The sequence below is a fragment of the Nicotiana tabacum genome, chromosome 17 (genome assembly GCF_000715075.1).
Source record: "Nicotiana tabacum cultivar K326 chromosome 17, ASM71507v2, whole genome shotgun sequence".
NCBI lineage: Eukaryota > Viridiplantae > Streptophyta > Magnoliopsida > Solanales > Solanaceae > Nicotiana > Nicotiana tabacum.
The window spans coordinates 87,653,262-87,676,670 of record NC_134096.1 but is presented as its reverse complement, the minus strand read 5'-3'; the positions used below and the strand labels follow the sequence as shown (position 1 = coordinate 87,676,670).

The 23,409-nt window shown below is 42.1% G+C and overlaps 1 protein-coding gene across 1 annotated transcript; it reads left to right on the top strand.

Annotated features, from left to right (window-relative positions):
- Positions 1–9,265: 9,265 nt before the first annotated feature.
- On the top strand, positions 9,266–14,730 carry LOC142171580 (uncharacterized). Its single transcript, XM_075234553.1, has 2 exons — positions 9,266–9,604; positions 12,534–14,730. Exon 2 carries the CDS (start codon positions 13,071–13,073, stop codon positions 14,109–14,111), a length of 1,041 nt encoding a protein of 346 aa, XP_075090654.1. The 5' UTR covers positions 9,266–9,604; positions 12,534–13,070; the 3' UTR covers positions 14,112–14,730.
- Positions 14,731–23,409: the final 8,679 nt, after the last annotated feature.

Genomic DNA, 23,409 nt, shown 5'->3' with positions numbered 1-23,409 from the left:
ATCCGCCCAGGCCACAGGGAAGGCGTGGGCTATAGCACACAAAAATATGGGAATCGGAAAGAATTCTAGTGTTTTAGCCATCAAACGCAAAAACAATGAGGAGCGATCATGGCGAGGTGGTGACTATGGTTCTTTAGGTCATATTTGACGGCTCGAAAATTTTTTAGGCGATCCGAGTCTGGGGTCCCAGCCCACTCGGAAAGTGTGGGCTATCACGAAAATATGGGAATCGGGCGGAATTCTAGTTTTTTGGATATAAAACGCAAAAAATGAGGAATGGTCATGGCGAGGTGGTGACTATAGTTCCTTAGGTCGTATTTCATGGCCTGGAAAATTTTTAGGCGATCCGGGTCCGGGGGGCCCTGCACACTCGGAAGGCGTGGGCTATAACACACAAAAATATGGGAATCAGGCAGAATTCTAGTTTTTAGGCCGTAAAAGGCAAAACAACGAGGAACGGTCATGGCAGGGCGGTGGCTATGGTTCCTTAGGTCGTATTTTATGGCCCATAAAAATTTAAGGCTATTCGGGTCCGGGAGGCCAAGGCTCACTCAGAACGCGTGGGATATAGCACACGAAAATATGGGAGTCGGGTGGAATTCTAGTTTCTTGGCCATAAAACGCAAAACAATGAGGAACAGTCATGGCGGAGCGGTAAACTATGGTTCCTTAGATCGTTTTTCATGGCCCAAAAAAGTTTTAGGCGATCGGGGTCCGGGGGCCCATGCCCACTCGGAAGGCGTGGTCATAGCACACGAAAATATGGGAATCGGGCAAAATTCTAGGTTTTTGTCGGAAAACGCAAAAACATGAGGAACGGTCATGGTGGGGCGGGGACTATAGTTCCTTAGGTCGTATTTGATGGCCTAGAAAAATTTTAGGCATTAGGGGTCCGAGGGCCCGGGCCCACTCGGAAGGCATGGGCTATAGCACACAAAAATATGGGAATTAGGAAGAATTATAGTTTTTTGGCTGTAAAACGCAAAAAAAATGAGGAATGGTAATGGAAAGGCGGTGACTATGGTTCTTTAGGTCATATTTGATGGTCCCCTAAAATATTAGGCGATCCGAGTCCGGGCAGCCCGGACCCACTCGGAAGGCATGGGCGATGGCACACGAAAATATGGGAATCGGGCGGAATTCTAGTTTCTTGGCCGTAACATACAAAACAACGAGGAACGCTCCTGGCAGGGGGGTGTTTATGGTTTCTTAGATCGTATTTGATGTCCCGAAAACATTTTAGGCGATCGGGGTCAGGGGGCCCGGGCCCACTCGGAAGGGGTGGGATAGCACACAAAAATATGTGAATAAGGCGAAATTCTAGTTTTTTGGTTGTATGGAAATATGGGATAGCACACAAAAATATGGGAATAAGGCAGAAGGAATGGGCTCAGGACCCCCGGTCCCCGATCGCCTAAACTTTTTCCAGGCCATCAAATACGACCTAAGGTACCATAGTCATCGCCCCGCTATGACCGTTCCTCAGGTTTTGTGTGTTTTACTGCCAAAAAACTTGATTTTCGCCCGATTCCCATATTTTCGTGTGCTATATAGCCCACGCCTTCCTAGTGGACAGGGCCCCGGACCCCGATCGCCTAAAATTTTTCCGGGCCACCAAATACGACTTAAGGAACCATAGTCACCGCCCCGTCGTAAACTTTATTTATATTTTTGCGTTTTACGGCCAAAAAACTAGAATTCTGCCCGATTCCCATATACTAATGTGCTATAGCCCACGCCTTGCTAGTGGGCAGGGCCCCCCGGACCCCGATCGCCTAAAAATTTTTCGGGCCATCAAATACAACCTAAGGAACCAAAGTCACCGCCCCGCCATGACCTTTACTCATTTTTTTGCGTTATAAAGCCAAAAGAATAGAATTTCGCCCGATTTCCATATTTTAGTATGCTATAGCCCACCCCTTCTGAGTGGACCCGGATCCCGATCGCCTAATATTTTTCCGGGCCATCAAATACGACTTAATGAACCATATTAAACACCCCGCCATGACCGTTACTCATTGTTTTTGTGTTTTACGGCCAAAATACTAGAATTCCGCCTGATTACCTTATTTTTGTGTGCTTCATTCCGAGTAGGTCGGGCCCCTCCGGACCCATATCGCCTTAAATTTTTCTGGGCCATCAAATACGACCTAAGGAACCATAGTCACTGCCCCGCCATGATCGTTCTTCGTTTTTGTGCATTTTACGGCCAAAAAACTAGAATTCCGCCTGATTCCCATATTTTCGTGTACTATAGCCTACGCCTTCCGAGTGGGCCCGGCCCCCTGACCCGGATCAGCTAAAACTTTTTCGGGCCATCACGCCCTGCCATGACTGTTCATCAGTATTTTGCGTTTTACAGCCAAAAAACTAGAATTCCGCCTGATTCCCATATTTTCGTGTGCTATATCCCACGCCTTCCGAGTGGGCCCGAGACCCACGGACCCGGCCATCAAATATGACCTAAAGAACCGTAGTCACCACCCCGTCATGACCGTTCCTCGTTTTGTTTCGTTTTACGGCTAAAAACAATATTTCCGCCTGATTAACATATTTTCGTGTGCCTCCTTCCGAGTGAGCCGTGCCCCTCTGGACCCGGATCGCTTTAAATATTTATGGGATATCAAATACAACCTAAGGATCCATAGTCACTACCCCACCATGAACGTTCCTCATTTGTTTGCGTTTTACGGCCAAAAAACTAGAATTTCGCCCGATTCCCATATTTTTGTGTGCTATAGCCCCGCCTCCGAGTGGGCCCAGGCCCCCCGGACATTGATCGCCTAAAAGTTTTTCGAGCCATCATATATGACCAAAGGTACCATAGTCATCGCCCCGCTATGATAGCCCACGCCTTCCAAGTGGACAGGGCCCCCGGACCCCGATTGCCTAAAATTTTTCCTGCCCCCCAAATACGACCTAAGGAACCATAGTCACCTCCCCTCCATGACCTTTCCTTCTTTTTTTTTGTGTTTACGGCCAAAAAACTAGAATTTTGCCCGATTCCCATATTTTTGTATGCTACAGCCCACGCCTTCCGAGAGGACCCAAACCCGCCGGACCCCGATCGTCTAAAACTTTTTCGGGACATCAAATACGACCTAAGGAACCATAGTCACCGCCCGCCATGACCTTTCCTCATTTTTTGCGTTATACTGCCAAAAAACTAGAATTCCACCCGATTTTCATATTTTAGTGTGCTATAATAGCCCACCCCTTCCGAGTGGGCCCGGACCCCGATCGCCTAAAACTTTTTTGGGCCATCAAATATGACCTAAGGAACCATAGTTATCGCCACGCCTTGACCGTTCCTCATTTGTTTGCGTTTTACGGCAAAAAAACTATAATTCCACCCGATTCCCATATTTTCGTGTGCTATAGCCCATGCCTTCCGAGTGGTCCCAGGTCCCCCGGACCTGGATCGCCTAAAAATATTTCGGGCCATTGAATACGACCTAAGGAACCGTAGTCACCGCCCTGCCATGACTATTCCTCGTTTTGTTTCGTTTTACGGCCAAAAAACTATAATTTCGCCCAATTAGCATATTTTCGTGTGCCTCCTTCCGAGTGGGACGGGCCCATCCGGACCCGGATCGCCTTAAATTTTTTCGGGCAATCAAATACGACCTAAGGAACCATAGTCACCACCCCGTCATGACCGTTCCTCGTTTGTTTGCGTTTTACGGCCAAAAAACAAGAATTCCGCTCTATTCCCATATTTTTGTGTGTTATAGCCCACGCCTTCCGAGTGGGCCCGGTCCCCCGGACCCGGATCGCCTTAAAATTTTTCGGGCAATAGAATACGACCTAAGGAATCATAGTCACTGCCCCGCCATGACCGTTCCTCATTTTTATGCATTTTACGGCCAAACAAACTAGAATTCTGCCCGATTCCCATATTTTCGTGTGCTATAGCCCACGCCTTCCCAGTGGGCAGGGCCACCCGGACACCCGATCGCGTAAAATTTTTACGGGCCATCAAATACAACCTAAGGTACCATATTAATCACCCCGCTATGACCGTTCCACATTTTTTTGCATTTAACAGTCATAAAACTTGAATTCCGCGCGATTCCCATATTTTCGTGTGCTATAGCCCACGCCTTCCTATTGGACAAGACCCCCCCGACCCCGATCGCCTAAAAATTTTTCGGGCCACCAAATACGACCTAAGGAACCTTAGTCACCGCCCTGCCATGACCTTTCCTTGTTTTTTTGCGTTTACGGACAAAAAACTAGAATTCCGCCCGATTCTCATATTTTCGTGTGCTACAGCCCACTTCTTCTGAGACGGCCCAGACCCGCCGGACCCCGATCACCTAAAAATTTTTTGGGCCATCAAATACGATATAAAGAACCATATTCACCACCCCGCCATGACCTTTCCTTATGTTTTTGCGTTATACAGCCAAAAAACTAGAATTCCGCCCGATTTTCATATTTTAGTGTGCTATAGCCCACCCCTTTCGAGTGGGCCCAGACCCCGATTGCCTAAAAATTTTCCGAGCCATCAAATATGACCTAAGGAACCATAGTCAATACCCCGCCATGACCATATTTTCGTGTGCTTCCTTCCGTGTGGGCCAGGCCCTTCTGGACCCGGATCGCCTTAAATTTTTCTGGGCCATCCAATATGACCTAAGGAACCATAGTCACTGCCACGCCATGACCATTCATCATTCTTTTGCGTTTTACAGCCAAAAAATTAGAATTCCGCTTGATTCCCATATTTTCGTGTGCTATAGCCCACGCCTTCCAAGTGTGCCCGGCCCCCCAGATCCGGATCGCCTAAATATTTTCCAGGCCATCAAATACGACCTAAGGAACCATAGTCACTGCCCCGCCATGATCGTTCCTCATTTTTTGCGTTTTACGGCCAAAAATATAGAATTCAGCCTGATTCCTATATTTTCGTGTGCTATATCCCACGCCTTCATAGTGGGCAGGGCCCCCCGGACCCGGATCGCCTTAAACTTTTCCGGGCCATCAAATATGACCTAAGGTACCACAGACACTGCCCCTCCATGACCATTCCTCGTGCTCTTGCGTTTTACGGCCAATACATTTGAATTTCGTCTGATTCGCATATTTTTGTGTGCTATAGCCCATGCCTTCATAGCGGGCAGGGTCCTCCGGAGCCAGATCACCTAAAAAATTTTTGGGCCATCAAATAGGACTTAAGGAACCATAGTCACTGCCCCCCATGACCGTTCCTCATTTGTTTCCTTTTTACGGCCAAACAACTAGAATTCCGCACGATTTCCATATTTTCGTGTGCTATAGCCCACGCCTTCTGAGTGGGCCCGGGCCCCCGGACCCGATCGCCTAAAATTTTTATGGGCAATGAAATACGATCTAAGGAACCATAGTTACCACCCTGCCATGTTTTGCATTTTACGGCAAAAAAACTAGAATTCTGCCTGATTCCCATATTTTCATATGCTATAGCCCACGCCTTTCTAGTAGGCAGGGCCCCTCGGACCCCGATCGCCTAAAACTTTTTCGGGCCACCTAATACGACCTAAGGAACCATAGTCACCGCCCCGCCATGAACTTTTCTTATTTTTTTTTGAATTTTACGGCCAAACAACTAGAATTCCCCCCCCCCGATTACCATATTTTTGTGTGCCTCCTTCTGAGTGGGCCGGGCCCCTCCGGACCTGGATTGTCTTAAATTTTTCATGGCCATCAAATACGACCTAAGGAACCATATTCACCGCCCCGCCATGACCGTTCATCTTTTTGTTTTGTGTTTTACAGCCAAACAACTAAAATTTCGCCCGAGTGGTCCCGAGCCCCCGGACCCGGATCGCCTAAAAATTTTTCGGGACATAGAATACGACCTAAGGAATCATAGTCACCGCCCCACCATGACCGTTCCTCGTAGTTTTGCGTTTTACAGCCAACAAACTAGAATTCAACTTGATTCCCATATATTCGTGTGCTATAGCCCACGCCTTCCAAGTGGGACCGCCCCAGACCCGGATCGCCTAAAAAATTTTTGGGCCATAAAATACAACCTAAGGAATCATAGTCACCTCCCCGCCATGACCATTCCTTGTTATTTTGTATTTTACGGCCAAAAAACTAGAATTCCGCCAGATTCCCATATTTTCATGTGCGATAGCCCACGCCTTCTGAGTGGGCTCGGTCCCCCAGACCCCGATTGCCTAAAATTTTTCCGGGCCATCAAATACGACCTAAGGTACCACAGTCACCGCTCCACCATGTTTGTTCCTCGTTTTCTTGCGTTTTAAGGCAAAAAAACTAGAGTTCCGCCGGATTCCTATATTTTCATGTGCTATAGCCCACGCCTTCAGAGTGGGCCCGGCCCCCAGACCCGGATCGGCTAAAAAATTTCAGGCCATCAAATACGACCTGAGGAAGCATACTCACCGCCCTGCCATGATTGTTCCTCGTTTCTTATGTTTTACGGCCAAAAAACTAAAATTCTGCCTGATTCCCATATTTTCATGTGCTATAGCCCACGCCTTCCGAGCGGTCTCAGGCCCTCCGTACCCGGATCGCCTAAAATTTTTCCGGGCCATCAAATAGGACCTAATGAACCATAGTCACCTCCCCGCCATGATCGTTCCTCATTTGTTTGCTTTTTACGGCCAAAAAACTAGAATTCCGCATGATTCCCATATTTTCGTGTGCTATAGCCCACGCCTTCTGAGTGGGCCCGGGCCCCCAGGACCCCGATCGCCTAAAAATTTTTGGGCCATGAAATACGACCTAAGGAACCATAGTTACCACCATGCCATGACCGTTCCAAGTTTTTTGGCGTTTTACGGCCAAAAAACTAAAATTCCGCCCGATTCCCATATATTCATGTGCTATAGCCCACGCCTTGCTAGTGGGCAGGGCCCCCCGGACCCCGATCGCCTAAAAAATTTTCAGGCCACCAAATATGACCTAAGAAACCATAGTCACCGCCCCGCCATGACCTTTCCTTGTTTTTATGCGTTAACGACCAAAAAACTAAAATTCGCCCGATTTCCATATTTTCGTGTGCTACAGCCCCCAGACCCCGATCGCCATGACCATTCCTCATCTTTATGCGTTTTTTACGGCCAAAACAATGAGAATTTTGCCCGATTCCCATATTTTCGTGTGCTATTGCCTACGATTTCTGAGGGGGCCCGGGCCCCCAAGACCCTGATCGCCTAAAGTATTTCCGGGCCATCAAATACGACCTAAGGTACCACAGTCAAGGCCATGGCATGACCATTCCTCATTTATTTGCGTTTGATGGCCAAAAAACTAGAATTCCGCATGATTCCCATATTTTCGTGTGCTATAGCCCACGCCTTCTGAGTGGTTCTGGGCCTCCCGTACCCCGATCGCCTAAAAATCTTTCGGGCCATGAAATACGACCTAAGGAACCATAGTTACCGCCCCGCCATGACCGTTTTTAGTTTTTTTGCGTTTTATTGCCAAAAACCTAGAAATCCGCCCGATTCCCATATTTTCGTGTGCTATAGCCCACGCCTTCCTAGTGGGCAGGGCCCCCGGACCCCGATCGCCTAAAAATTTTCCTGGCCATCAAATAGGACCTAAGGAACCATAGTCACCGCCCCTCCATGATCGTTCCTCATTTGTTTTTGCGTTTTACGGCCAAAAAATAGAATTCCGCACTATTCCCATATTTTCGTGTGGTATAGCCCACGCCTTCTGTGTGGGCCCGGGCCCCTCGGACCCCGATCGCTTAACAATATTCCGGGCCATGCAATACAACCTAAGAAACCATAATTACCACCCCGCCATGACCGTTCCCCATTTTTTTGCGTTTTATGGTTAAAAACTAGAATTCTGCCTGATTCTAATATTTTCGTGTACTATAGCCCATGCCTTCCGAGTGGGCCCGGCCCCCCAAACCCGATCACCTTAACATTTTTCGGGACATAAAATACATCCTAAGGAACCATAGTCACTGCCCCGCCGTGACCGTTCCTCGTTTGTTTACGTTTTACGGCCAAAAAACTTGAATTCCGCCTGGTTGCCATATTTTCGTGTGCTATAGACCACGCCTTCCCAGTGGGCAGGGCCCCCCGGACCCTGATAGCCTAAACTTTTTTCGGGCCATCAAATGGAACCTAAGGTGCCATAGTCACCGTCCCGCCATGACCTTTCCTCATTTTTTTGTGTTTTGCGGCCAAACAACTAGAATTCCGCCCGATTCCTAAATTTTCGTGTGCTACAGCCCACGTCTTCCGAGAGGGCCCAGACCCCGATTGCCTAAAAAATTTTCGGTCCATCAAATACGTCCTAAGGGACCATAGTCACCGCCCTGCCATGACCGTTCTTCGGTTTTTTGCGTTTTACGGCCAAAAAACTAGAATTCCGCCCGATTATCATATTTTCCTGTGCCACTTTTCGAGTGGGCCGGGCCCCTACGGACCCGGATCGCCTTAAAATATTTTCGGGCCATCAAATTCGACGTTAGGAACCATAGTCACTGCCGTGCCATAACCGTTCCTCATTGTTTTGCATTTTACGGCCAAAGAACTAGAATTCCGCCCGATTCCCATATTTTCGTGTGCTATAGCCCACGCCTTCAGAGTGGGCCCGGGCCCCCGGACCCGGATCGCCTTAACATTTTTCAGGCCATAGAATATGACCTAAGGAACCATAGTCACCGCCCCGCCATGACCGTTCCTCGTTTAATTTGCGTTTTACGCCCAAAAAACTAGAATTCCGACTGTGAACAACTAAATTTTGACCACACTGAATTTCATACTATTTTAGTGTAAATATTTCTTTTAGGTCTTATCGTGATATTTTAAAACTTTTATCTTACTTTTAGTGGAGTTTATTTAAGAAAATTAAAAACTACAAAATAAATATTAACATTCTTAGAATACATGTTTTAGTTTCTCTTTATTAAAAAAAAAAAAAAAAAAAAAAAAGAAGAGAAAATTTACAAATAATATATGGTTTCTTTTAATTAGAATTATAATAAGTTATGGTATTTTTCTTAGTATCATTTAAAGTACATGTAAATATTTAGTTTTCCTACAGTGTAAGAAACGTTGGTTAATCTTCTTATCTCTATATTTAATTTATCCTCATAAATAAATAAATAAAAAAAATGAAGTGAAGTTAATGTCAAAAGATACAAAAATCAGATTTTTAAGTTAGTTAACTTCCCCAATTTTACTAAACTCCCCACTTTTATTCAGCACTCCTCACGTCCTTTCCCCCTCAAAACCCCACGTTCCCCACTCAGAATTTGAGGAACAACATAAAAGAACTACTAATACTCTTCTATATAAAGAAAAAGGGACTTCGGTTATAAAAAAGAAAAAAAGAGTTTCAAGAAAACAATCACTAGTTCTTCCCGTTAAAAAAAACAACCATTTCTTCTTCTATAAATAGTCATGAAATCCATATGAGAAACCATCATTAAAACTGGTTAGTATCATCACAAAATCGCCTGAAAATCTGAGGCAAAAGTCATTTATTGAAGGTCCGATTGCCGTCGAGTTTGAGGTCGTCCGAGTTCCGTTCGTTAGCTTTAGTTCTGATTCTCTGTTTTCGATTGGGTTCAATAGCCTCTACTGTACGAGCTGTATATATAGGAAAGGTTTTATCGCTTGAGGTCCGTTTCTTTTTCCTTCACTATTTTGCTTGTAATCATGCTCTTTTAGCCTTCATTAGCCTTCTAGCAATGTGCTGATTGAGTTTTTGTGTTAGTTCGTTGCAAAGATAGAAGCCCGTGATGACTTATATTGATATCCTTTTAATGATTCAAAGTACGAGGGCCTGACCTATATCATTAAATATTTTGGTAATGTTTGTTCTATTTTAAACTAAGAATTTGGGGTTTTAGTTGCTGTTATTATCATCTCTGTTTCATAGGAGAACCAATAGAGTTATATGATTATCCCTCAATATGGTAGTATTAGTAAATTCTTATGTTTTAACCATGGCCCCTTTTATCATTGTTAGATGCTATTTTATATAGTGAAGTAGGTGACGTAGGCTGATATTATGTTGATAATAATGACCATCATACAATGAGAAAGGTTAATTTTGCCTTTTCGACCTCGGTGTTCATTGGATTATTTTATATCAAAGAAGTTTTGTTTATTCCATGTTCACATTATTTCTCTTTCTGTTACACTATTAAAGCATGAATGTGAATAAGTTTCATAATAATTTTTGATTCCTTGAGTTATACCCTTCTTATTTGGAATAAAGCTGGAAATAGCCATTTAAAATTGAGGTTGTCTTCTCGTAGTGACGTCTTTAAGGTTAGAGTGAAATGAATTTGTTATTTTGATTTTTTTTTTGGTGTTTGTACTATTGCCTCTGAGATACCTTTAATTTGAGGCATGTGAAAGATAGAGTTAAGAAAAGACATCGTGTTTATTGGCCTTCTTTTGAGCCAAGGAGTGACGTTAACAATTTAATTGTCATTTTCTTCAAAGTTTCGCAATAAGACTGAATGTGTGATGGTTTATTAAGAAGAAACAAAACCTTGTTCATTAATGGGTTAAAATATCTATTAGCTCCAATATCGTTATCCATGCCCCAAACTAGATACTATTCTGTAACGATCATGTAATGTGTTTGGTTGCGTAAATGAATTTAGTGATTAATCTATATCCCTTCCCTAAATTTCCATAATCCATGACCTCACAAGCAATCTCAAACTAGTTTTAGAATAGCAATTTATGAACACGTTAGAAAAGTTTTAGACACACTTTAAATATTAGCCCACGTGTTCATATCCGAACCTTGGATTGATATGCTTAAATAATATAAGGATCATGTGCGCATTCCGCGTCTTGATGCCTTTAAATTTAAAATAATTATGTTATAACCATGTGTACGTTCCGTACCTTGGTTTAACATTTAATTCCAAAGAAGTACCTTGTGTGCGTACCGCATCTTGGTGAACACAATTAAAAAATAATATAATAATTAATAAAGTGATAATAGGCAAACCATAACTAGTACAATACAAGAATAGCCAAAAATTGATTTAAGCTGGACATAAGTCAATAAAAGCAACCGTGCTAGAACCACGGGACTCGAGGGGTGCCTCACACCTTCCCCTCGGTCAATAGAATTTCTTACTCAATCTTCTGTTTTCGTAGACCATAAATAAGGAGTCAAATCTTTCGTTTGATGAGGGATTCAAATAAAAGGTGACTTGGAACACCAAAACTCAATTCCAAGTGGCGACTCCAAATAATAAGTAACCCCTTTTCAAATCGTCACTTTAATTGAAAAAACTCTTCTAACTTAGCCTCGTAATAAGGGTTGCGGGAAAAAAGAGGTGTGACAGCTCTGGCGACTCTGCTGGGATAACTGCTAATAAGAATTCGAGCTTTATATATTGATTCTTGTTTGGCTTTTATCATGCTTTGGATATTATTGTGTTTGGAAGCCTAATGTGCTATTTGTCACTTATTTACCGCTTTAATATTTATGTGAACTGTGATATAAATTGTATCATCTCTCGCACCCCTCCGAGTCTTCTGATAGGTAGTTATGTTGTGTTTGCCTACCAGCATCACAAAATTTCTATCTTGAGATAAAGCCAGTTAGCCTACCAGCTTCTGGTGAAGGATTTAGTCACACATGTTTAGGCGGGAGAGCCGTTAGCTAGCCAGTGTTGTTCTACTACTGGTGACGCTTGACGCTCCTCGGCTCGGGTTGTCCACTCTGGTAAGCCAGGTCTAGATACCATCTCCTTTAGGATTTGAAAACTTAGAAGAACAAGCCACCAGCAATGAATATCCCTAGTAGGCTACGCTTTATTTGCATCATATGCATTGGACTTAGCAGGACTCGGCACAGGGGCCGGGCCAGTATAGGACAAGTACCAATTTTTTAGACCAACATGTTCATTTTTCTATGCTACATGTAACATTATTTGGTAGGCTTTACTGAAATGTTGACCGGCTTTAGGATAGATTGATTGAACAGGGAAGAGAGAAAGAGAAAATTTCCTCAAAATTTTCATAAAAACCCTTCTTTTTTAAAAAAAATAAAATTTTGAGGGGTTCTAATGTGTAAAATCACAATTTTTAAAAAGGTTTTTATTTATTTAGACCGAACTACGCGGGTTTGATTCTCACCGGATGTGAGATACGTAGGCAACCTTCATCAGGTTCAACCCCCCAAAAAACAAAAAATCAAAGGACTATTATTGTTTTTTTTCAAATAATAATAATAATAATAATAATATAGTCACTTTGTCAGTTTTATCTCTTTTGACTAGTTTTGTCCTTGCGTTCGGTTCTTTTGTCGAAATAGCCTTGAAACCTTCCTTAGAAATGCGAAATGGTCATTTTAACAAAAGAGGCTAGTTTTTTTTTTCTCTGTTCACTTATTTTTACGAAAAAATAGTCATTTTGAGCCTTTTATTTTTTAATTTCATGATTATTTTACTAATGTAATTAATTTTTTTTCCCAGAGTTTGGCTTTTATTTTTATAGAGTCAAAACCCAAGAAATCAGATTTTTTGTGTCAATAATATATTTGATTAAAGTCTAACCTCGTGTCTGGGTAAACAGGTACACCATGAGTGGGGAAAGAGGTAAATCTGAAAAGAGGCCCAGATCAGAAGGGATACCGGATTTTCTGATTGTCGATCAGATACCACAGTTGTTGTGGGATTAGTGGAGAGACTTTAAGGAATATGAGCGAAACCAAATAAAGAAGTACTTGGGACATTTGGTTCACATGATGACGATCAAGCCCAGGAGGGATGTGATCGAAGCTTTGATTCCGCACTGGGATCCTGAAAACAATGTGTTCCGTTTTACCGACTGTGAAATGACTCCGACCTTGGAGGAAATCGCCCATTTTCAGGGGTGGGGCCGCAATCTTCGCCGCCAAAGGCCCGTAGTACCAAAAAATGTGAATGAGGGTAAGTTTCTGAAGCTCCTGAACATAAATTACGGACAATATAAAGGTTTAGGAGGCAAGTGAGTTAAGTTGGGATTTTGTTTCACTTGTATGGCCTAGAATGCAATTTTGAAAGGAAAGTGGGAAAATTCAAATCAACGGAAAATAAGGAAACATGGAAGGTTCACAGAAGGTTTGCATTTATGGTTGCTTTTTTGGGGCGCGTAGTTTTCCCGGAAAGGGAAGGACGCATTGACCTCCACTTGGCAGGTGTAGTTGAGGCTCTGACTTCAGAAGGGGATGATTATACTTTGGTCCCTATGATTCTTTCTTGCATTTTACGTGCTTTAACTAGATGTACATTGGGCGCGCGAAACTTTGATGGTTGCAACATTTTTCTACAGATATGGTTTTTGGAGCATTTTTATCGTCATCCTACGATCACTGATTTTAGGGAGCTATGGCCCAATCATACTTATGATCACCAGAAAAGAATTGACGAATGTGACTTACCAGAAGGGATAGATGCCTGGAAAGAACTACTTCTTACTCTGTACGCCAAACGGATCACTTGGAATTACGATTGGTTTTCCTCTAAAGAGGTCATCTGTGAGTCTGCATACCATTCTTATTTGGTACTCATAGGATTGGATGGTGTTCAGCCCTATGCTCCACTTCGGGTAATGCGCCAGTTTGCACGACTACAAGAGGTGCCACCAACACGAGATATGAGCAAGTTCTGTTATGATTTTGGTAAAGATCAACCTCATGACGAAGAAGAAATTATAAAAATTTGGTATGCAAGTAAAGTCTCAGAGTTGAATGAGATGGTAGAAGACCGAGATCGTGGAGAGATGATCCCTGAATATATTACCTGGTTTAATGATCCTTCATCGTTTGGAGATAGGCCTGAGGGGTCGAACAGGAGGAGAAATGATCAAAGAACTATAGAAAGGCTGAAAGAGGAATTGGAGCATGCTCAGATGACCATAGCCAAACAACAAGCCCAGCAGCAAGCCGGAGTCGCTCAGATTCGTTTAAATATTGAGAAAGATTATCAACTTGCCTTACGGGTCATGGATAAAGATCTAAAACATGCTAAAAATGAGGCGGCCCGCTTAGAAAAAGAACTGGCAAACATGATTGGTTTAGTTAGAAGAATTGAGGCGAACAAAATGCTGAAATACATAAGCTGCAAGAAGACTCGAGTATCATTGAAGAAGATGCGAACCAACAACAATTAGAGTTTGATCAGCAGAAAGAGCAGTTTGAAAGAGAAAGGGCCCACTGGATACGCTCAAAGGGTCAGCTTCATGCACAATTAGAAGAAATAAAAAGGCAGAAGAAGGGTCATCAACATGCGGATTTCGAGGCAGAGCGACGTCAATGGATGATTGAGAGAGGTGTGCTAAACCGTCGCATTGAAGAATATGAGGGACGGGAGGCTCAGATGGGGAACGCCCTCAACACTACCCAGATGTGGTTGCAGAATTGCCACGTGAATATGGGGCAAGCTAGAGAGAAAGTACTTTGATTGGCAGAAAAAGCAGCATATATTCATGATGATCATCTCCATCTAAACAATGAGAAAGTTGGTCAACATGCACGCGCCCTAGTCCCACAGTTGCCAGTGGTGTTTCAAAATTTGTACGAGACTTTGGGGGGAGAATTGAGGCCAAGAGATGCAGATCATTGATGATATCAATTTAAGCAAGAAGACCATTGAAGACTAAAGTTTTAGTGCAATCAATTAGCTTTTAGTTTCATTTTCGTTTATCACATTTTAATTTTATATTTGGAGTCTTTTATTCTTATCAATATTTATTTTATTCCAGTCATGTTCATGTCTTTAGAGTCAGTAGAGTCAGTTTCTATATATTTCCTTTTATCTCATTGTATATAAAAAAAACAATTTGTTGAAAATGAATGAAAAATATTTTAGTCTGTTCTATTTTATTTTATTTTAAAAAAATCAAAATTGTTATTATTTCTCCCCTGAACTACGTAATGGTCTGATTCATGCGGCGTCATGATATGTAGGCAATCCTCATCGGATGCGATCATAGCCATAATTAATCTTAAAAGAAATAATAAAAAAAGAAAAAAAAAGCGTTAAATTCAAGAGGAAATAAATAAATAAGCCGGGATGAAGCATAAAGCCTTTCAAGATCAATTTAGAAATGAAAATGGCATTAGGTGCATGACATATAATGTGTGATTAATATCTGCAAAATGCCTAACTCTAACACGTTTGTTGTTTGTCATTTTAAAAGATAAAGTAAAACAAAGGTGGTTGGTTTGTGGTTTAAACTGGCGACTCACCCTTACAACACGAGATGAAAAGGAAAAAGTAGAATGGCAAACAGCAGTGAGAATGAGTTAGATAATGATGATGTCCATGGACAATTGGTTGAACAAGGTTCAGGACTGGTTGAAGAAGTAAGAGTGTTGAAGCAACAATTGGCAGAGATGTACCAAGCCTGGGTGAATGGACAAGCACCGCCCTCACTACCCATAGGGCCCTCGGATAATATTCATAATGTGTCAGTTGCCACTCAAGTGCCTATCTCCATAACAAGTAACCCATTATACCAACCTGGATTCAGTCCGAGCATTAACCTTCCCACTATCCCCAGTACCTCCATTCCACGTCCTCCAATCGCACCCCTCAGAAATGACCCACCTACTATACCCATTGTCCATACTTTCACTGTCCCTCAACCGGCTCTTGCTCAAAAGTCCAATAATGATCCACAACTGGATGCTCATGATGCCCAACATTACTCTCCAGAACTGACTTTAAAGGTTCCAGATTCATACAAGCATACTCCTCATAACGTGTTCCCAATTGAGATCGAAAAGCCCGAAAAGAATATGGAACAAGAGGAAATGACCAGAAAAATGAAGAGCTTGGAACAAACCATGAGAAACATATAGGGTTTGGGCGGCCACAAGAGTGTTTCATTTAACGATCTATGCATGTTTCCCCATGTTCATTTGCCACCCGGCTTCAAGACCCCCAAGTTTGATAAGTATGATGGGCATGGTGATCCTGTTGCCCATTTGAAGAGGTATTGTAACCAATTAAGGGGAGCGGGAGGTAAAGAAGAATTACTCATGGCTTATTTTGGGGAAAGTTTGACAGGAATTGCTTCAGAGTGGTTCATATATCAAGACATCTCTCACTGGCACGTTTGGAATGACATGGCTCAAGATTTTGTCCAACAGTTTTAGTACAACATTGATATAGAGCCAGACCGCTCCTCTCTCGTCAACATAAAGAAGAAACCAACAGAAAGCTTCAGAGAATATGCAATCAAGTGGAGAGAGCAGGCTGCTAGGGTCAAACCACCAATGAAAGAGGCAGAAATGATTGACTATTTTCTCCAAGCTCAGGATCCTGATTACCTCCATTACTTGTTGGCCGCCATTGGTAAACCTTTCACTGAGGCGATTAAGATTGGAGAAATAGTTGAGAATGGCATGAAGTCAGGCAAAATTGTGAGTCAGGCAGCCCTTAAGGTGACCACACAAGCAATTCAAAGCGGGTCAGGCAGTTTCAGAAATCGAAAAAAGAAGGAGGAAGGATCCATGATGGCATCTGGGTTCGGGGGAGTTCAAAGAGGAATAGCTCCTTCTTACGTGCAAATCCAACAAGGACAATCCAATTCTCCTTAACATTAATATCCGCCTTAAGGTCCCCGATACTCAGTTCCCCTGCAACAATACATAGTGTTTAATGCTCAGGCTTATGCTAGGCCTCCCAATCACCAACAATGGCGGGCACCGTTTCCATAAGGCTCCCATCAACTCCAACCGAATTTTCATGCACCATATAATCCTTGTCCCCGACAAGAATATGTGAGAGAACAGGAGCCAAAGAAAGAGTTCACCCCAATTGGAGAATCGTATACAGGCCTATTTTGAAAGTTGATGCAGTTGAAGTTGATTGAACCTATTATGCCGCATTATGTGAATCCAAATTCAAAAGGTTTTGACTCAAATGCAAGATGTGAGTATCACTCTAACACCCAAGGGTATAATACTGAAAACTGTTGGACATTAAAGAAAGCCATTGAAAATTTGATTGAAGCAAAGGCAATTGTGGTAACAAACAATGAGGATACTCCTAATATCACAAACAATCCGCTCCCAACTCATGATAATACACATTTTATTGGGATGATAGAGATGGTTGTTAGAACCATAGGGCCAGAACCAAAAGTGATAGTGAGCCCGCCGCAATTGGCACCGTTGATGGTGAAAGGTGCGAGTTCTAGTTTGAACTTGGCATGTTCTGAAAAAATGATTCTCTATGTTCCTGGAAGCACAAAAAAGGTTGAGGTTCAATTGGGTGGGCCAAAAATTTACATCCCCGGGGGCATTCAAAAGATCATTCCGAATAATGGTTTGAGGAATATAATAGAGCCAGTCATGATTCGACATGTTGCCCAACTCCTAGTGACAAACACAAAAGCTATTCCCTGGAATTATAACAGGACTGTCATGACATACAAAGGAAAAGAGATAGTTGAAGAAATAGGTGAAATGAGGGGCTTGACCCGCTCTGGAAGGTGTTATTCACCAGAGGAATTGAGAAAAGCTAAGCAAGCCAGGGAAAGTCACTTGCCAGTGAAAGAACCCATTGCAGAAAAAGAAACAGAGGAATTCCTTAAGAAGATGAAAATGCAAGACTACTCAATCATTGACCAACTAAGGAAAACTCCTGCTCAGATATCTTTGTTATCTCTTCTTTTGCATTCAGAAGAGCATCGTCGTGTGTTGATCAAAACTCTGAACGAGGCATATGTCTCAGAAAAGACAACGGTGAATCAGCTAGAAAAAATGGCTGAAATATTCTTTGAAGTAAATAGAATTACTTTCAGCGATGATGATTTGCCTGAGGAAGGGGCTGGCCACAATAGAGCTTTGCATCTTATGGTCAAATATGAAGGGCACTACGTAAAAGGAGTCATGATTGATGGAGGCTCAAGTGTAGATGTGTGTCCTCTTTCTACTCTACAACAGCTGAACATTGACACTAACAGAATTCGGACCAGTAATGTCGGCATCAGAGCTTTTGATGGTTCAAAAAGAGACACTATTGGGGAAATCGAACTCACCATGACAATCGGCCCGGTTGATTTTAACATTGTCTTTCAAGTGTTAGATATGGAAACATCCTATAATTTTCTTTTGGGAAGGCCGTGGATCTATATGGCCAGAGCTGTACCATCCACCCTACATCAAATAGTCAAATTCGAGTGTGACGGGCAAGAAATTATTGTTCATGGGGAGGACGACTCATCCATCTATAAAGACCCGTCCATTCCATATATCGAGGCCAAGGAAGGATGTGAATCCATCATATATCAAGCATTTGAGGTGGACCAAGTGGAAGAAGGAAAACCAATTTTGCATCCCCGTCTTTCAGCCACATCTATGATGGTAGCTTCGCTGATGTTGAGGAATGGCTATGAACCAGGAAAAGGATTGGGATCCTCTCTGCAAGGAATTTGAACCCCATTGCTCTATTTTCGAAGAAAAATACCTTTGTCTTGGGCTATAAACCAACATCAACTGACATAGACAGAGCCAAGGCCCGCAAAAAGAATGGTCGGAATCTGTCCAAACCAATCCCTCACATTGCCTACTCTTTTGTCAAGCCACAATTTGAAGAAGTCCAAAATCCTTCTACTCAGGATGACATTGATGGAGTTTGCCAGGGTCTCAAGGAGATGTTCTATGAGATCAATATGGTTCAAGTTGGGGAGGGTCCTAGCCGTGCAAGTGTTCAACTGATTGGTCCAGATACCTCGCTCAGCAACTGGGAAGCAACTCCTCTTCCCATCAGTAGGGAGTCTTGGTAGCCTGTTCTTTTTTCCTGTATTTGGATTATTTTAAGGGTTGTAATCCAGATATTTTAGTTTAATTGCTTTGCTGTGATGTTAACCCTTCTATCCTTTCAAATTCAATGAAATGAAGTTCCATTTCCGTAGTAAAATTCTATCTTTTTATTTTCCCCTAATTTTTGTTAATTTCTTGTCATTTCCAGTTTCGATAATGCTGGCTTTAAATACATGACATGCACGCGGAATTCATGCCCAGATCTTAAAAAGCTGTCTAATCTCGAAATAATGAATCAAGAAGTTGAGTATGACGAAGATAAGGCTTTTAGAGAAATAAAAAGGGAATTGGATCAATTTGAGAATAAGCCTAAGCCTAACTTAAATGAAACTGAGGCAATTAACCTGGGAAGTCCTGAAGAAACCAGAGAAACAAAAATAAGCATTCATACTGAACAAAAGACGAGAGATGCCATAATTCAAGTTTTGTTCGAGTACAGAGATGTATTTGCTTGGTCGTATGATGACATGCTGGGTTTGAGTGCCGATCTAGTGGTCCATAAGCTTCCCACATATCTTAATTTTTCACCAATCCAGCAAAAATAAAGGAAGTTTATGACAGACATGAGTGATAAGATTAAAGAAGAAATCATGAAGCAACTAAGTGCAAATGTGATCAGGGTCGTCCGATACACTACATGGTTAGCAAATGTTGTGTCAGTGCCAAAGAAGGATGGGAAAATCAGAGTTTGTGTTGACTATAGGGATTTAAACAAAGCAAGTCCAAAGGACAACTTTCCCTTACCCAACATTCATATCCTTGTTGATAATTGTGCTAAACATGATATCCAATCTTTTGTGGATTGTTATGCCGGATATCACCAAATTTTGATGGATAAAGAAGAAGAAGAAGAAAAGACCGCCTTCACAACTCCATGGGGAACTTATTGTTATAGGGTCATGCCATTCGGTTTGAAGAATGTAGGGGCAACTTACATGAGAGCCATGACTACCATATTCCATGACATGATGCATAAAGAGATTGAAGTGTACGTTGATAATGTGATCATTAATTCGAGAACATAAACTTACCATGTACATGACTTGAAAAAGTTCTTTGAAAGGCTACGAAGGTACAATCTCAAACTCAATCCATCCAAATGTGCATTTGGAGTTCCTTCTGGGAATCTTTTGGGTTTTATAGTTAGTCGAAGAGGCATTGAGTTAGATCCCTCCAAGATAAAGACCATTCGAGAGCTGCCTCCCCCGAAGAACAAAACAGAAGTCATGAGTTTACTCGGGAGGTTGAATTACATTAGCAGGTTCATCTCGCAACTTACAACCAAATGTGAGCCCATTTTTAAGTTTTTGAAAAAGAACGCTGCTATCAAGTGGACAGATGAGTGCCAAGAAGCTTTTGATAAGATCAAGGAATATTTGTCAAATCCCCCTATTTTGGTCCCGCTGGAACTTGATAGGCCTCTGTTTTTATATCTGTCAGTAATGGATAGTTCCTTTGGTTGTGTTCTATGTCAACATGATACCACAGGCAAAAGGGAACAAGCAATATATTATTTAAGCAAAAAGTTCACCACTTATGAGGCCAAATACACTCTTTTGGAAAGGACATGTTGCGCCTTAACCTTGGTCTCCCAGAAGCTTAGGCATTATCTTTTGGCCTATACAACTTACCTCATATCCCAAATTGATCCCCTGAAGTACATCTTTCAGAAGCCGATGCCAACAGGCAAATTGGCAAAGTGGCAAATCTTGCTCACAGAGTTTGATATTGTTTATATCACTCGCACTGCCATGAAGGCACAAGCTTTGGCTGATCATCTGGCAGAAAAACCGGTTGATGATGAGTATGAATCTTTGAACACATATTTCCCAGATGAAGAGGTTAATTTAGTTGAAAAAGTAGTCCAAGATGATAGTCAAATTTGGAAACTATACTTTGATGGGGCTGTCAACATCAAAGGCATAAGGATTGGGACAATTCTGGTATCACCTACTGGGCAACATTACCCTGCTACGGCGCGACTTCATTTTTTATGTACAAACAACACAACAGAAAATGAAGCTTACATCAAGGGTCTGAAAATGGCAATAAATCTAAATGTGCATGAACTGTTGGTGATGGGAGATTCAGATTTGCTTATCGGCAGGCTTAAGGTGATTGGGAGACTCGAGACATCAAGCTCATTCCATATAGACAATGTGTGGAGGATCTTAGCAAAAGGTTCAAGTCCATCGAATTCAGGTACATTCCTAGGTTTCACAATGAATTAGTTGATGCCTTGGCCACCCTAGCCTCAATGCTTCCATATCCGGGTAATACTCACATTGACCCATTAGAAATTCGAATTCGGTATCAACATGGTTATTGCAATACAATTGAAGAAGAACCAGATGGTGAACCATGGTATCGTGATATTAAATAGTTTCTGAAAACAAGAGAATATCCGGAACATGCTAACAGGGATCAAAAGAGAACTATTAGGCGACTCTCTAATGGTTTCTTTTTGAGTGGGGAAATCCTATACAAAAGAACTCTGGATTTGAATTTGTTGAGATGTGTGGATGACAAAGAAGCTGAAATGATTATGAATGAGCTACATTCGGGAGTTTGTGGTCCGCACATGAATGGATATGTTCTAGCAAAGAAAATCCTTCGGGTAGGATATTATTGGCTTACTATGGAACGAGATTTCTTTCGTTTTGTTCGCAAGTGCCACCAGTTTCAGATTCACAGTGATTTGATTCACTCGCCATCTTCAGAGTTGTATCCTATGTCGACTCCTTGGCCTTTTGTTGCTTGGGGAATGGACGTCATTGGCCCAATTGAGCCAAAAGCTTCAAATGGGCACAGATTCATCTTGGTTGCAATTGATTACTTCACCAAATGGGTGGAAGCTATTACATTGAAAGCAGTTACCAAGAAAGCAGTAGTAGACTTTGTTCACTCCAACATCATCTGTCGTTTTGGTATTCCAAAAACCATTATTACAGATAATGCTGCTAATTTGAATAGTCATCTGATGAAGGAGGTATGTGAACAATTTAAAATTGAGCATCACAATTCTACTCCTTACCGTCCCAAAGCTAATGGAGCTGTTGAAGCTGCGAATAAGAACATCAAGAAGATTCTTAGGAAGATGATCCAAGGGTCTAGACAATGGCACGAGAAACTGCCTTTTGCTCTTTTGGGATATCGGACAACTATCCGTACATCAGTTGGCGCAACACCCTACTTATTGGTTTATGGAACTGAAGCGGTCATACCTACTGAAATTGAGATTCTCTTGCTCCGAATCATTGTTGTAGCCGGGATTGAGGACACTGAATGGGTGAAGTCCCGATTGGAACAGTTGAATTTGATTGATGAAAAGCGTTTGGCGGTAGTTTGTTTTGGTCAGTTATATCAACAAAGAATGGCACGCGCTTACAATAGAAAAGTGCGCCCAAGACAATTTGAGGTAGGACAACTTGTTTTGAAATGTATCTTTCCGCACCAGGAAGAAGCAAAAGGAAAGTTCGCCCCAAATTGGCAAGGTCCTTACCTCGTCAAGAAAGTGTTGTCAAAAGGAGCTCTACACTTGGCAGATATAGAAGGAAAGGTGACTGGTATATCCGTCAACGCAGATGCGGTCAAGAGATACTATGTATGACATGTCTCTGTTGGGGCATTTTTATATTTAGCATTTTCAGGTTGGGATGACGAAAGGCTATCATTCTCGCTACCCAAACACTGGTCAACCCTAGTTATCCCTTTGAAGCCTTTTTAAATTTCTTTGTTTTTCCCTCTTTTGAAACCAATGTACTTTAAAAAAAAATCATCAAAACAAGTTCATGTTAATTGAACTACGTTCGACCTGATTCTGAAAGGATACGTAGGCAGCCTCACTCTGGGGTTCGGTCACACCAAAACAAAAATCCACATTTTTCCAATATTCAAAGAAACTGGGGCATGATTTTATTTTATTTTCGATGGTTGTTCCAACAAAATGGTTCCAAAAGTTGTAATTCAGTTGAATAGTTCTTTTTACCTTTCCCTGCTAAGACCTTCTGATCAACTTTCGAGAATGCTAAGTCAGTATACTACGGGTAATGCCTCAGCCATCGAAGAGAGAAAAAAATTAAATGAGAGAGTCTTATTAGTGAAAACCTTCACGGGCACTATAAGGCAATAGTGAGTTGAGAGAAAGGCAAATGCGAGAGGTCAATTGGTGAAAACCCACAAAGGGCGTCATTGATCGATTTAAGGCTTCGTACATCCGGACACAAGCATGGTTAAGACAAATAACTCAGCTTCAAAGTAAAGATTACAAGAGATTTCGAGAATTACACAGTTCAAACGGATCGGGCATCCAGTCCAAAGTGCATGTCATGTTCATTGAAGTCAGCATATTCCTCCAGATAAGTCCTTTCTTATTTTTTCCTCTGAAAGGGACACTTCCTGATTAAGTTGTAATACATTTGAGTCCTTTTCAGTCTAATTTTGTCAAAGCAAAGCAAAGAAAAGACCACAAAATTGGTTATAGTTTCCCCATTATATAAAGCAAAGATAGCTGGGCATACACCGTATGAGCAAAGACATAAAGCTATCTGTGATTTTCCCTGGCGAGCAAAAGGCTTGAAGGACTGAACAATGCTTCAAGGTTCAACAAAAGTTACTCAGTTAAAAGTTGTTTTG